Raw genomic sequence first — 13,035 nt, forward strand, 5'->3', positions numbered from 1 at the left:
TCTCAGCGTCGTAAAAGTACTTAAACAGGTATTTCTGTATTCTCAAGCTCTCAGCAAAAGTTTATATCTTGTTTTAAAGTACAAATAACAGATGACCATTAGCATGTCCGGGCTTTATTTCTTTAATACTGACACTTTAAGACACGATCGTCTATACTACAACACACTAAGTTCTGACTAAAACCAATTAAAGGACTGGAAATTGAACAAATTAAAGAAGCGCAAGTCTTATAAACAATTTCTGATGTCAAATTTAGCAGCACAACAAAAGCAGCAAGTACAATAAGTTAAAAGCACCTCAGAACAGTGGTACACAAATTCACTTTTAAACAAAGCAGAAATCTCATTAAACATGATACGTTGTTCATTTCTGTCGTTTTGACGGTGGTTTGTCTTTAGTTCACCTCGTGTAACGTTACACTGCCGTTTTGTTCCATCAGCGTCGTTGGGTTTCTGAAGCTGTTATCCTGTCGCATGGTTTCGATAATACCTAGGTCTCTCTGGGTTATATCACGGCTCCCTGACAACCAACAAGCATGTTTTGTGTTAATAACCTGCTGTCATGAAGAAAAGCACTGTTGAACGATCATTTTGCGTGAGGGTCTGTGTGTTTGTACCTGTGTGACTGTAAATGCACCACAGCGACCCCATCAGACACAAACCCATCACAAACGCAGAGAACACGACCACCAACACAGGACCCTCGTTTGTTTCTGAAACACAAGCAAGGTAAACAGCGTCCACCTTGTTTTTTTTTTAAACATAGGCTACAGTTTCACCAATTTTTGCTGTTCCTGTGGTTATAAATATTATATGTGTTGCAAAAATGTGGCTTACAGTTTAAGTCAAGAGTTTACATGACCAAAATAAGAGAAATCATACCAAATGCATGCTATTTTTTAAATTAGTACTGACCTGAATAAGATATTTCACATAAAAGACATTGTCCACGATATAAAATAATAGTTGATAGTTTTAAAGTTCAAAAGTTTACATACTATTGATTCTAAATACTGTGTTGGTACCTGAATGATCCACAGCTGTCTTTTTGTTTAGTTAAACTGCCCGCCGTTCTTCAGAAAAATCCTTTAGATCCCACGAATTGCTTGGTTTTTCAGCATTTTTGTGTATTTGAACCCTTTCCAACAATGATCGTAGGATTTTGAGATCCATCTTTTTACAATGAGGACAACTGAGGGACTCATATGCAACTATTACAGAAGGTTCAAACGCTCACTGATGTGTCCGGAGGTAAAACAATGCATTACATTTTGAACAGAATGTGTACATTATCTTATTTTGCTTAAATATCATATTTTTATTTTTATTTAGTGCTGCCCTTCAGAAGCTACAGAAGGTACTTACATGTTTCCCCGAAGACAAAATACGTTACATTTATTCTGATCTGTAAATAAAAAATAAAAAGTTTAATGCATCGCTTTTCCTTCTGGAGCATTAGTGAGCCTTTGAATCTTTTGTAACTGTAATGACTGTATGATATTCATACTCTGAGGGACTCATATGCAACTACTACAGAAGTTTCAAATGCTCACTGAAGCTTCAGAAGGAACACTTATTTTGTCTTCTGGGAAACATGTAAGTATCTTCTGTAGCTTCTGAAGGGCATTGCTAAATGAAAAAGAAAATATGATATTTAGGCAAAATAAGAAAAATGTACACATCTTCATTCTGTTCAAAAGGTTTTCAAGCCAAGTCTTAATGCCTCAGTGAGCATTTGAACCTTCTGTCAGTGTGAAAAGATTGATCTCAAAACCATACAGTCATTGTAGGACAGGGTCCAAATACACAAAAACGCTGAAAAACCAAAGAATTTGAAACAAAAAAACAGCTGTGGATCATTTAGATAACACGGTATTAAAAATCAAGTGCGTGTAAACTTCTGAACGGGGTCACTATTATTTTCTCCTATGGACTATATGTAAACATCTTATATGTGAAGCATCTTATTCAGGTTAGTACTAAATAAAAAATAACATGCATTTTGTATTGACCCTCTTATTTTTGTAAAATAATTAACATTAACATTTGCCGATTCTGTAAGGTGAAACTAAACTTTTGACTTCAACTGTATGATTTAATAGGATAGTTCACCCTAAAATACATATTCTGTCATCATTTACTCACACTTACATCATTTCAAAACTATCATCTGCTAAATATTAAAACAGTTGGAAAAATTTAAGGGTGAGTTTGATGACAGTTTTTATTTTTGGGTTAAATATCCCTTTTAACTTCCTTGCAGTGGCAATTGTTAACTCAAAATGACTTATTTCTAAAGGAGGGGTAAAACACACCGTTGTGTGCAGGAGTCTGTTGCGACATCTCAGCAGGCTTTTGAGCAAGTTTACCTGATAAACACACACACACAAAGCATTGAAGTATTAAAGGAACACTCCACTTTTTTTGGAAATAGGCTCATTTTCCAACTCCCCCCGAGTTAATAAGTTGAGTTTTACCGTTTTGAAATCCATTCAGCCATTCTCCTGTTCTGGCGATATCACTTTTAGCATAGCTTAGCATAGATCATTGAATCCTATTAGACCAATAGCATCACGTTCAAAAATGACCAACGAGTTTCGATATTTGTCCTATTTAAAACTTGACTCTTCTGTAGTTATATCGTGTACTAAGACCGGTGGAAATGCAAAGCTTCAATTTTCTAGGCTGATAAGATTAGGAACTACACTTCCATTCCGGCGTAATAGTCAAGGAAGTTTGCTGCCGTAATATGGCCGAAGCAGGAGCAGTAATACCACGCAGCACATGTGCAAATGCTAAACTAGCTGGGAACTCATTTCTGATAATACTCCGCCTGCTTCGGCCATATTACGGCAGCAAACTTCCTTGACTATTACGCCGGAATGGGAGTGTAGTTCCTAATCTTATCAGCCTAGAAACTCACAGCTTTGCATTTCCACCGGTCTTAGTACACGATATAACTACAGAAGAGTCAAGTTTTAAATACAACAAATATGGAAACTCGTTGGTCATTTTTGAACGCGATGATATTGGTCTAATAGGATTCAATGATCTATGCTAAGCTATGCTAAAAGTGATATCGCCAGAACAGGAGAACGACTGAATGGATTTCAAAACGGTAAAACTCAATTTATTAACTCGGGGGGAGTTGGAGAATGAGCCTATTTCCAAAAAAAGTGGAGTGTTCCTTTAAAGTAATGCAATACTTTTGTGTGTGTTAGAGTTGAGAATGAAGATGTGCACACACCAGCAGGGGGAGCCAGAAACCCAGCAGGATATGTGACCAACACAGGCCGAGACAGATTTCTGTACTCACACTGAACGATAAAGAGAGAGAGGCAGATATGAGATGTTTACTCGCAAATATGTTACAGGTATATTTGCAGCAATAGCCAACAACACATTGTATGGGTCAAAATTATAGATTTTTCTTTTATGCTAAAAATCATTAGTGTATGAATTAAAAATCATGTTCCATGAAGGTATTTTGTACATTTCCTACCATAAATATATCAAAACTTTTGTTTAGTGATATGCATTGCTAAGAACTTCCTTTAGACAATTTTAAAGTGATTTTCTCAGTATTTAGAGCTCAGATTCTATATTTTCAAACAGTTGTATCTTATTTTTCCAGCTTTCATATGATGTATAAATCTCAATTTCATAAAACTGACCCTTATGGCTGATTTTGTGGTCCAGGGTCACATATATGACAGATGTGTTAGTAAATGTCATGTTTAGATCTCAATTAGTGTTCATTACTTCTAAGGATACAAATCATAAAAAAGGGAATGGTTCTGTTCCAGTTCCATTCTATTCTTCTATTCTATGCATGATTTTGCCTCAGCAGCCAAAACAACTTCCGGTGCAGAAAAGTGACAAAAGTGAGGACAAAATTAAGTGACAGACAAGAGAACAGAATAATATTGATGCAATGCATCTTTAAATGTATTTAAAATGTTCTGATTTAACTGATTCTTCTGATTTTATATGTAAGTTAATAATTAGAGGTCGACCGATATTGGTTTTTACCGATACCGATAGCAAGGCTGGACCACACTGGCCGATACCGATTAATTAACCGATAGTTTTTGAAAATGGATACTGAAAGGCAACTAAAATAGTGCTCTACTATTTTTTTAAAAAGTACTAAACCATACTTTGTAAATTAATAAAAACATTAATATTAATTATATATTGATCATTAAAGTGATTTCATAGTTTATTAATGTTAACAAAATAAACTTCAAAATTTAACAATATATCAGTAAATGTTGAAATTAACACTAACAAGGAACAACACTTCTATTTTACAGCTTTCATCAATCTTAGTTGATGTTACAAATGGGCTCATTGTAAAGGGGTGGGAATCTTTACATTTTAACAATATGTAAAATTGCAGTTTCTATGCTTTTTGTTTATATTTGGAATCTCTGTATGTCAGTGCTGCCATCTTAAAATTAAGATTCAATTTAATTACATTTTATATCAAATTTATTTCGTGCCAATTTTTTATTATTATTATATAAGCAGGTTACTTTTTAAAACAATAGACAGTGGCTGCTTTAACAGGCTTCAATGAATGCACAAATCTATTTCGATATATCAGATGTTTTGTCCTGCTCTGAAAAAATAACTGACTGTGTGTACTACGTACATCAGTTTCGTATAAAAGTATTCGAAAATGCAAGTGCATTTAACAGCATCCGCAATCGAGCTTTTTTGGACGAACAAACACAAAGCGCAAGTGAAAGTCTGTCAGTGCGCGAGTTTTGTGCATTTAATGGAGCTACATTACAAACGGCAGAAATGAAGGCATATCTAAAGTAACATACTGCGGGTGGAAGCACACACTGTCAAGCAATGCGCACATGTTTCACAGTGCAAATTCAGTGCAATGAAGCCCGCCGCGTCTCTAGCGCGCACACGTGCCATATGCGGGGGGAAAACACAAGCTCATTGAAGAGAGGATTGCGATGCATCGGAGAATCCATTTTTCACCCACCCTTAATGAAACCAGGCAAAAGTGCAGCGCTGCGTTGCGCGGACAACTCGCAGGTAGAGATATCCCCCCCCCCCCCCCCCCCCCCCCCCCCCCCCACACACACACAGGTTTACATGTTTTATGGGGACATTCCATAGGCGTAATGGTTTTTATACTGTACAAACCGTATTTTCTATCGCCCTAACCCTACCCTACACCTAAACCTAGCCCTCACAGGAGATTGTGCAAACTTTTACTTCCTCAAAAAAACTCATTGTGCATGATTTATAAGCCTGTTTCCTCATGGGGACCTGAGAAATGTCCCCACAAGGTCAAAATCTACTGGTATTCCTATCCTTATGGGGACATTTGGTCCCCACAACGTGATGAATATCAGGTACACACACACACACACACACACACACACACACACACACACACACAGGACGCGTCGCGTGTAGTTCAAGGGGAAGTCTAAAACATTTTATTTAATCACCAAACGGGCAAATGTTTACTTAAAGAATGATCAAAAAAGAGGCAAGGATTAGTTTAAATAACAGATCAAACGAAAAGAGAAAGAGCGATATATTCTGTTGTAGCCATTTTTTTTCCTGTTTTACATTGTTTAAATATTATTTGTTTGTGTTTTGTTTCAGTTCAATATGTTTATTACGAAAGAAGTTTGTGTAACTTGTAAATGTCATAAAGGACGTGGTATGAATTGGACGGCAATAAGCCGGGAGAATTGGAGAAGGTCAGACACAATTTTTTGACCACTTCGTACATTTTTATTTGTGGAAAATCCCTTCTTAAACGAATTTCGTTTTGTATCATTTTTATGTTCATTTTAAATATATATTTGTGTTGATCAGTTATTAAAAACAAGGAAAACTGGCATTGTGAAATAAAGTGCGTAACTACCATGCTTCTGCGGCCTGAAGAAAAGGCTAAAACATAAATTATAGCTCTATATGAAGCATACAGACTTTATTAGAGCTACAAAATACAAACCTTTCGCTTAAATGCACAATACTCTATCTTCCAGCCCAGGGTCAAGTCTTTATGAACACTAACAAAGATTTGGGACAGATATGACAGATATGGCGCGCTGTGTCGCAGCAGGATTTCTGTCGGCTAAATGAACACAGTTTGCTTTCTCACATCATGTCTTTAAATCTGCAACCTTGCTGGCTAACAATATGACCAGCTAGATATGAACCAATGCAAATATATGGTAACAATCCTGACATTAAGCATTGGTGTCTGACAGCTGAACGGAGCGTGAGCCGCTTCTAGATTTGTGACGTTCGCGAACGAACCGATTCTTTTGAACGGCTCATAAACATGAACGATGGGAGCCGAGTCGCGCGGATGGGAGGAGATAGGGCCGATTGCAGAACAGCAGAACCATACGTCACAGCAGTCACACGGCAGCAGCGCCGCGGCAGCAGGCTCAGCCGGTAGTGGGCGGAGTCTCCGTCTCAGATCGAAAGTGTGTGAAAATAATGATCAACTTATATTTTTTTGTTTTCCTTTTCTTTTTTTAATGTTGTTTCTTTATAACGTGTTGTATGTTATTTGAAAAAATAAATAATAAAATAATACAATTAATGATAAACACCAGAAATTGCACTACTTATCTTTGTGAAGTGTTTCAAAGCTGTTAATGTTAAGTCAGTATTTAATTTAAAGTTAAAGTTTTTAATTGAAAAAAAATATGTCTATACATATTTATAATATATGTGTGTGTTCGCACCTGTTTAAATTATATATGCATTTAATCGCGCCTATTTAAATTATATATACGTGTGTAAAATTTTTGTTGTCTTAAAAGATAAACAGTATAAACTGAGTACAAACCTTAAACAAAAAACAAAACAAAACCTGAGCAATAGAACGTTTTTATTTATATAGTTAAACTATATATTTTTTATTTAATCATTTCAGTATTAACCAGTTTTTAGTACATAATACCATGTACTATACACTATACGCATCATTAACTGGATTTTCCAAAAAAAAAAAAAATTACAAAATTAAACTAAAGTTATAGCACAGAAGGTACACATTTGACAGCAATCATAACCACACATTACTCAACTTAATTAGGTTAAACCTTAAAAAATAAATCAAAACTCTTTAAACATGCAGTTAATCCTGAGGCATGTTTTGTCCACACACTCTTTAAGGAAAATGTCCATATCATCCTTAAATTCAAAGTGACTCTTTGGCCAGCAGACTCTCATCATTTGTTTCTGCCATTCTAAAAGTTCATTATGTTGCTGCACACAAAGAACTTATTTGCTGCACATGAAATATAACGTGGATAACACACACACACACACACACACACACACACACACACACACACACACACACACACACACACACACACACACATAATAATATTATTATTATTATTATTATTTTCAGGTTACACAATACACATTGATTATTTATAACTTAAACCCCTTTCTCTACTCCGTCCGTTGGTCGCGCGTATCCGCCATGTTTGTAGTTTATACTTTTTATGCGTGTTTGTAGTTCTAATCGAATCCTTGTTCACCGCGTAATGTGATGTGGGCAATATAATAGCAGTTAGAGTGCGCATTGATCCGCATATCGTATTCTTAAGTTAAGTAGTAGACCATCTGGAAATCTTTGGAATACTTTAAACATACTACGATTTGGGACATACTAATTCTATTTGCAAATAGTATTTAAGACGGATAGTTTGCGAATTGGGACCTGATTGGGCCGCAGCAGGAGACTCCGCCCACAACCGGCTGAGCCTGCTGCTGCCGTGTGACTGCTGTGACGTATGGTTCTGCTGTTCTGCAATCAGTCATTGTTGGATGGGAGGGGAGCCGTTCTTTTTTCCTATGCGTGTTTCACACAGATGCACACAAATTATTCCCGGATAGTCTACTACTTAACTTAAGAATTCGAAGTGCGGATCAATGCACACACTCTAACGGCTAATATTGCCCACAACACATTGCGCGATGAACGAGGATCCGATTAGAACTACAAACACGCATAAAAATTGTTAAAAAACTACAAACATGGCGGATAAGCGCAACCAACGGACAGGTAGAGAAAGAGGTTTTAGTGATAAATCATCAATGTGTAACCTAATAAAAATATTTCTTTATGTTATCCATGGTATATTTCGCAACATTATGAACTTTTATAATGATTGGTTATAATGGTTTGGTCATTAACTTTTAAATGCATCATTATGCAAAGACGAGCAAAGTTCTCGGCATAAAAGACTCGTATAAGAATGTGCCTCTTCATTTCTCTCTAATACGGTAGGAAATCAAATTAAACGAAATGTAGATGATATTAACTGACAGGGCAGTTTAAACAGTGACAGGATTTAGGTAACTAAGCAACAGACGAAGTAGTATGTCCCAAAGCTTGCCTACTATTCTGCTACATACTCAAAAGTATGTACTTTTTCTTCACAAAAAGAGTACATACTTTAAGGGCATAGTATAAGTATGCGAATTGGGACGCAGCAACACACTTTGTACAAATAGTGATGTCACTGTCTAAGCAGAGGGATGTTGTGCAACCCTATGGATTATAGTCCACACATGACAAATGAGGTAATAATCAATATTTCAGAATAATTCAAACTCAGATATTGATGTGTGATATCTGAGTTTTAATTATTTGACTACAAATGTCACCTCATCATTTCTCCCAGTGATTATTTCCAGGATAAACTGAGATGCCCCCAAGCTGGCTTCTTAAAACTGATTAAATATTTAAAAAGAGCCGTTCTTTTGAACGGCTCTTTGAAAGGAACGGATCGCCAAGATCCGGATCCCCTCAAAGAGCGATAAATCCCATCACTAGCCGCCCGCTTCAGCAAAAAAAATGCAACCCGGAAAAAACTATCGGCAAGGATTTTTGCAGATAACCGATAGTTCCGGCAATCAACTATCGGTGCCGATTAATCCGAAATATCGGTCGACCTCTATTAATAATATGTAATATACTATATTATGATATGATCCATCAGCATGGATTTATATTTAGTGAGAAAATCAAAGAGATAGTGAGTCACTTGATGATTCAAATCCCAGAACTCATGGGTTTTACAACTGATTTTTCATTAAAGAACTGGGTCATAAGTATCTCACATTAGTGTTGGTTACCTGTTGAGAAGCAGGTGTGTGTGTGAGAGCAGGTATCGGAGGCCCGTCTGTGCAGATCCGAGCTGCGGCCCCTGAGTGCCCCTCATCCGATGCGCACAGACGCAGCTGGCAGTGCAGGAACTGGATGGAGTTATTAAAGATGGGCCGCAAGACAAAACTGAACCGCAGCGTGTTTGCAGTTTCGTGTTCATCCTCCCGTCTCTTCCGCCTGCGTTCCTCAGGTTTCCTCGCTCGGACTCTGTTGGGTCTCTTGTCTTTATTTTGTCTCGCCCTCTCATCTTTGCTGCGGCTCGCCGTCTGTCTCCAGCGAGAGAGCGGCTGCGGTGGTCTTCTGTTGTCTTTTCTGTCTGTCTTCTCGTCTTCCTCATCTTCATCATGTGCTGTGCTGTCTGTGGATTCCCAGGTTTCTCTGTGGTTCAATTTGAAGGATGGGTCGGAGGGGCAGGAGTCTTTGATGATGGACCATCCGTTGTGAGCTTGTGGATCTGAGAGAGGAGAGACCAGACAAGACTGGAGCTCTACGGCCTCCGCAACACCAGCACCCACTGAGATCTGACCGGGAGAAACAGAAAGAAACTGTTAATTAAATACTGCAGGACTCATTTCACAACAGACTGGAAGAAAAGCGCATTTTCATTCTCAAATACGGTACGATTCCGTATTTTAAGGGACCTGTGGCAACCCTACACAAACAGCTGGTTATTCCACCATTTTTTAACACTAAAGAAACCTCCACATGGCGACAGGAGTCTTGTGTCCTTAAGCTCCTTTTATCATGTTATGGACTCCACTGCCACGCTATCATCCGCTCTGACCTTCAGGAGACGCCAGAGAGGAAATAAGATAACACTGACCTGTGCATAGACGCGGTCATATGCGGTGATCACACAGGGCCCCACGGCTCTCTTCTCATAGGCCTCGGTAACAAACAGCTCCATGGACAGGACTGGAGTGGCGGGGCCTTTTGGTACCCATAGACTGAAACGCAGGGCCTCCTCAGGCCTGGAGGTTGGCGTCACGTCTGCTGGACTCACGAGAGTGATCAGAGACGAATCACAGCCGATCTGAACAGAGAAACCAAGTATTTTATTGAAAGATATTAATACTTTTATACAGGATGCATTTAATTGCTCAGTAAAGATTAATAATATTACGAGAAAACATTTGAAATAAATGTGTTTTTTTTTTTACTTTCTATTCATCAAAGAATCTTAAAAATAAAATATATCACGATTTACACAAAAATATGTATTCTTTTCAATTGATAATAATTAGAAATGTCTCTTGAGCAGCAAATCAGCATCATGTAACCAGTTTTGGGGGTAATACATTACAAGTCACACAAGTTACATAATCCGATTACTTTTTCCAAGTGGCTAGTAAAGTAATGCATCACTTTTGCATTTACAATTAAATATTTTCAAATAAGTAAAGCAAGTAACTTTGTTTTCCCATTTATTTCCCATGTATTTTAGTTTGAAATGTGCTTTACAGCTGCCAAAAATATATCTTTTGGGTTTTTTGTTACTAAAAGTAAAATAAATAATACAAATAAAATAAATTAAAATAAGCAATCCTAACCCAGGTGACAAACAGTAATGCAAAAGTAATGTAAAGCATTACTTTCTACAAAAAGTAACCAATGCAATCAGTTACATTTTTATGGAATAACACAATATTATAATGCATTACTTTTAAAAGTATCTTTCCCCAACACGGCATGTGACCCTGAAGACTGTAGTAATGATGCTAAAAATTCAGCTTTGCATCACAGGAATAAATCACATTTTTCACATAGAAAACAGCTATTTTTAATTGTAATAATATTTCATAATATTACTGTTTTAACAACAACCCCACCAAAAAAAAAACTCACAGTAACAGCCTAGTAAGACAATTATTTGTACATCTTTAGTTTTTATGTGTAGCATTCTTAATTACATGTTTAATTATTTTCCTTCCTCGATTTATTATTTTTGTTGAAATTGTTGGTTGTTTGCAATCTTAGCTGACTCTGAAGTACTATTTTTGATTATTAGGCACTAATCATAACAATCGTAATAATATTTCACAAAAACTTCATCTAAAAACACACACAAATAACAAGAGAGTTTATGCTCATATTTTCTTTCCGATCAGTCAAATATGACCATCCATTTCAGTTCAGATCCCACTTTAGTACACATTGAGGGATTGAAACACTCACCTGAATGGCCAGTGGACTTGTCTCATCCAGCACCTCCATGTCCGTCTCATTACTCAAGCCCTTAGATGGTTTCTTTTTCCACAGGAACACCTTGAAAATACAGTTAAAATATATAACAGTAGAAAATGAACCATTCTTCCTTTGTGTCTTTTGAAGACGCTCCTATCAGTAAACCTGTTAGTGGTTTGTTTTGTTGGATCCGGATCAGTGTGACCCGGGTCGTCTTTTTTTGATGTGCGGTTACACCTGACAAGTTTATGCTTTCATCTTCAGTGATGACGAGACGGTGTGACCCAGGTCAGGTTTATTCTGCATGTGCACTACAGAACCGTACCAAAATGAACTATATTTATATTCAATTCATTGTACATTTTGAACTTTCTCTTTTAATTAAATGCTAAAAACAAGATATTGCATAATATCCATATATATTGATTATATCCACCTTTTTTTTCCATTGTAAGTTGAATTTTATGGGTCTGGCTTCTGGTCTCATCCATGTCCAGCTATTTTTATTGGTACAAAACAGCTAGCTTTGCTGCATGATATTGAAAATTGGTGTGTCTTACCATATTATTTTAATGTATTATCTTAATTATGAACACACTGGTTTTAGTGCGAACAGTTTTACCGTTTACCGCACGTTGTTATTCTTCTCGTTATTTCCCTACAGTGACTAATGAACCAGAAGTCTCACCCATAGGCTTACTTCCACGTTTTATAATTAAATTATGTTAAATAATGTGTCTCTCACTGTATTTGTGTAATGAATTCTTCCGTTCGCTCCATCCATTTCTCCTTCTGTCCCGCAGGAAATGACAGGAAAAACCAACAGGAAATGACTTCCATTAAATTCACCCCGGCATTTGTGATCTCGCAAAGTCACTGCCGACACTGGGAAAATCTGTGTGTACATAAACAATTTTAATTAATCAAATTTGAACATGCAAAGAATATTGAATAATACTCACCTGTTTGGACGACTGGGGTTGGTAAGACATCAAGACTGCATTTATTTGATCAAAAGTACAGTAATATTGTAAAATATTATTACCATTTAAAAGAACTGATTTCTATGTGAAATGTAAAATTTCTGTGATCAAAGCTGAATTTTCAGCATCATTACTCCAGTCTTCAAAATCACATGATCATTCAGAAATCATTCTAATGTGCTGATTTGCAAAAAAAAAAAAAAAAAAAGGCATTTATGTTCTAAAATATTAATAAAATTTAAAATATAACTAAAAGAAAAGAAAAAAATAAAATTTTCTTCAGTCGTAAAGAAATGTTTTTTTTTTTTTGAGGAAAACATTTCAGGATTTCTATCCATATAGTGGACTTCTATGGTGACCCCAAGTTTGATTTTCCAAAATGCAGTTTAAATGCAGATTTATAGGGCTCTAAATGATCCCAAACAAAGAAGAAGGGTCTTATCTAGCGAAATGACTGGTATTTAATAATAATAAAAAATAAAAATAAAAAAAAAAGGACAATTTATATACTCTTTAACCTCAAATGCTCATCTCGTCTAGCTCTACATGAACTCTGTGTATTCTGGTTCATGATGGTTAAGGTATGTAAAAAAAACTTTGGGTCTTATCTAGCAAAATGACTGGTATTTTCTAAAAAAAAAAAAAAATGGACAATTTATATACTCTTTAACCTCAAATGCTCAT

The 13,035-nt window shown here is 36.4% G+C and overlaps 1 protein-coding gene across 1 annotated transcript in view; it reads right to left on the reverse strand.

Moving 5' to 3' along the window:
- The window catches only part of engl (endoglin, like), a 14,359-nt gene continuing 1,324 nt past the window's right edge, over window positions 1-13,035 (reverse strand). The window contains exons 3-10 of the mRNA XM_073822731.1: window positions 12,114-12,263; window positions 11,360-11,449; window positions 10,008-10,217; window positions 9,154-9,705; window positions 3,248-3,317; window positions 2,316-2,369; window positions 618-713; window positions 1-520 (exon numbers count right to left, since the gene is read on the reverse strand). Coding sequence (XP_073678832.1) covers window positions 396-520; window positions 618-713; window positions 2,316-2,369; window positions 3,248-3,317; window positions 9,154-9,705; window positions 10,008-10,217; window positions 11,360-11,449; window positions 12,114-12,263 — 1,347 coding nt within the window. The 3' untranslated portion in view covers window positions 1-395. The remainder of the gene's footprint in view (window positions 521-617; window positions 714-2,315; window positions 2,370-3,247; window positions 3,318-9,153; window positions 9,706-10,007; window positions 10,218-11,359; window positions 11,450-12,113; window positions 12,264-13,035) is intronic.

The sequence above is a fragment of the Garra rufa genome, chromosome 1 (genome assembly GCF_049309525.1).
Source record: "Garra rufa chromosome 1, GarRuf1.0, whole genome shotgun sequence".
Lineage (NCBI taxonomy): Eukaryota > Metazoa > Chordata > Actinopteri > Cypriniformes > Cyprinidae > Garra > Garra rufa.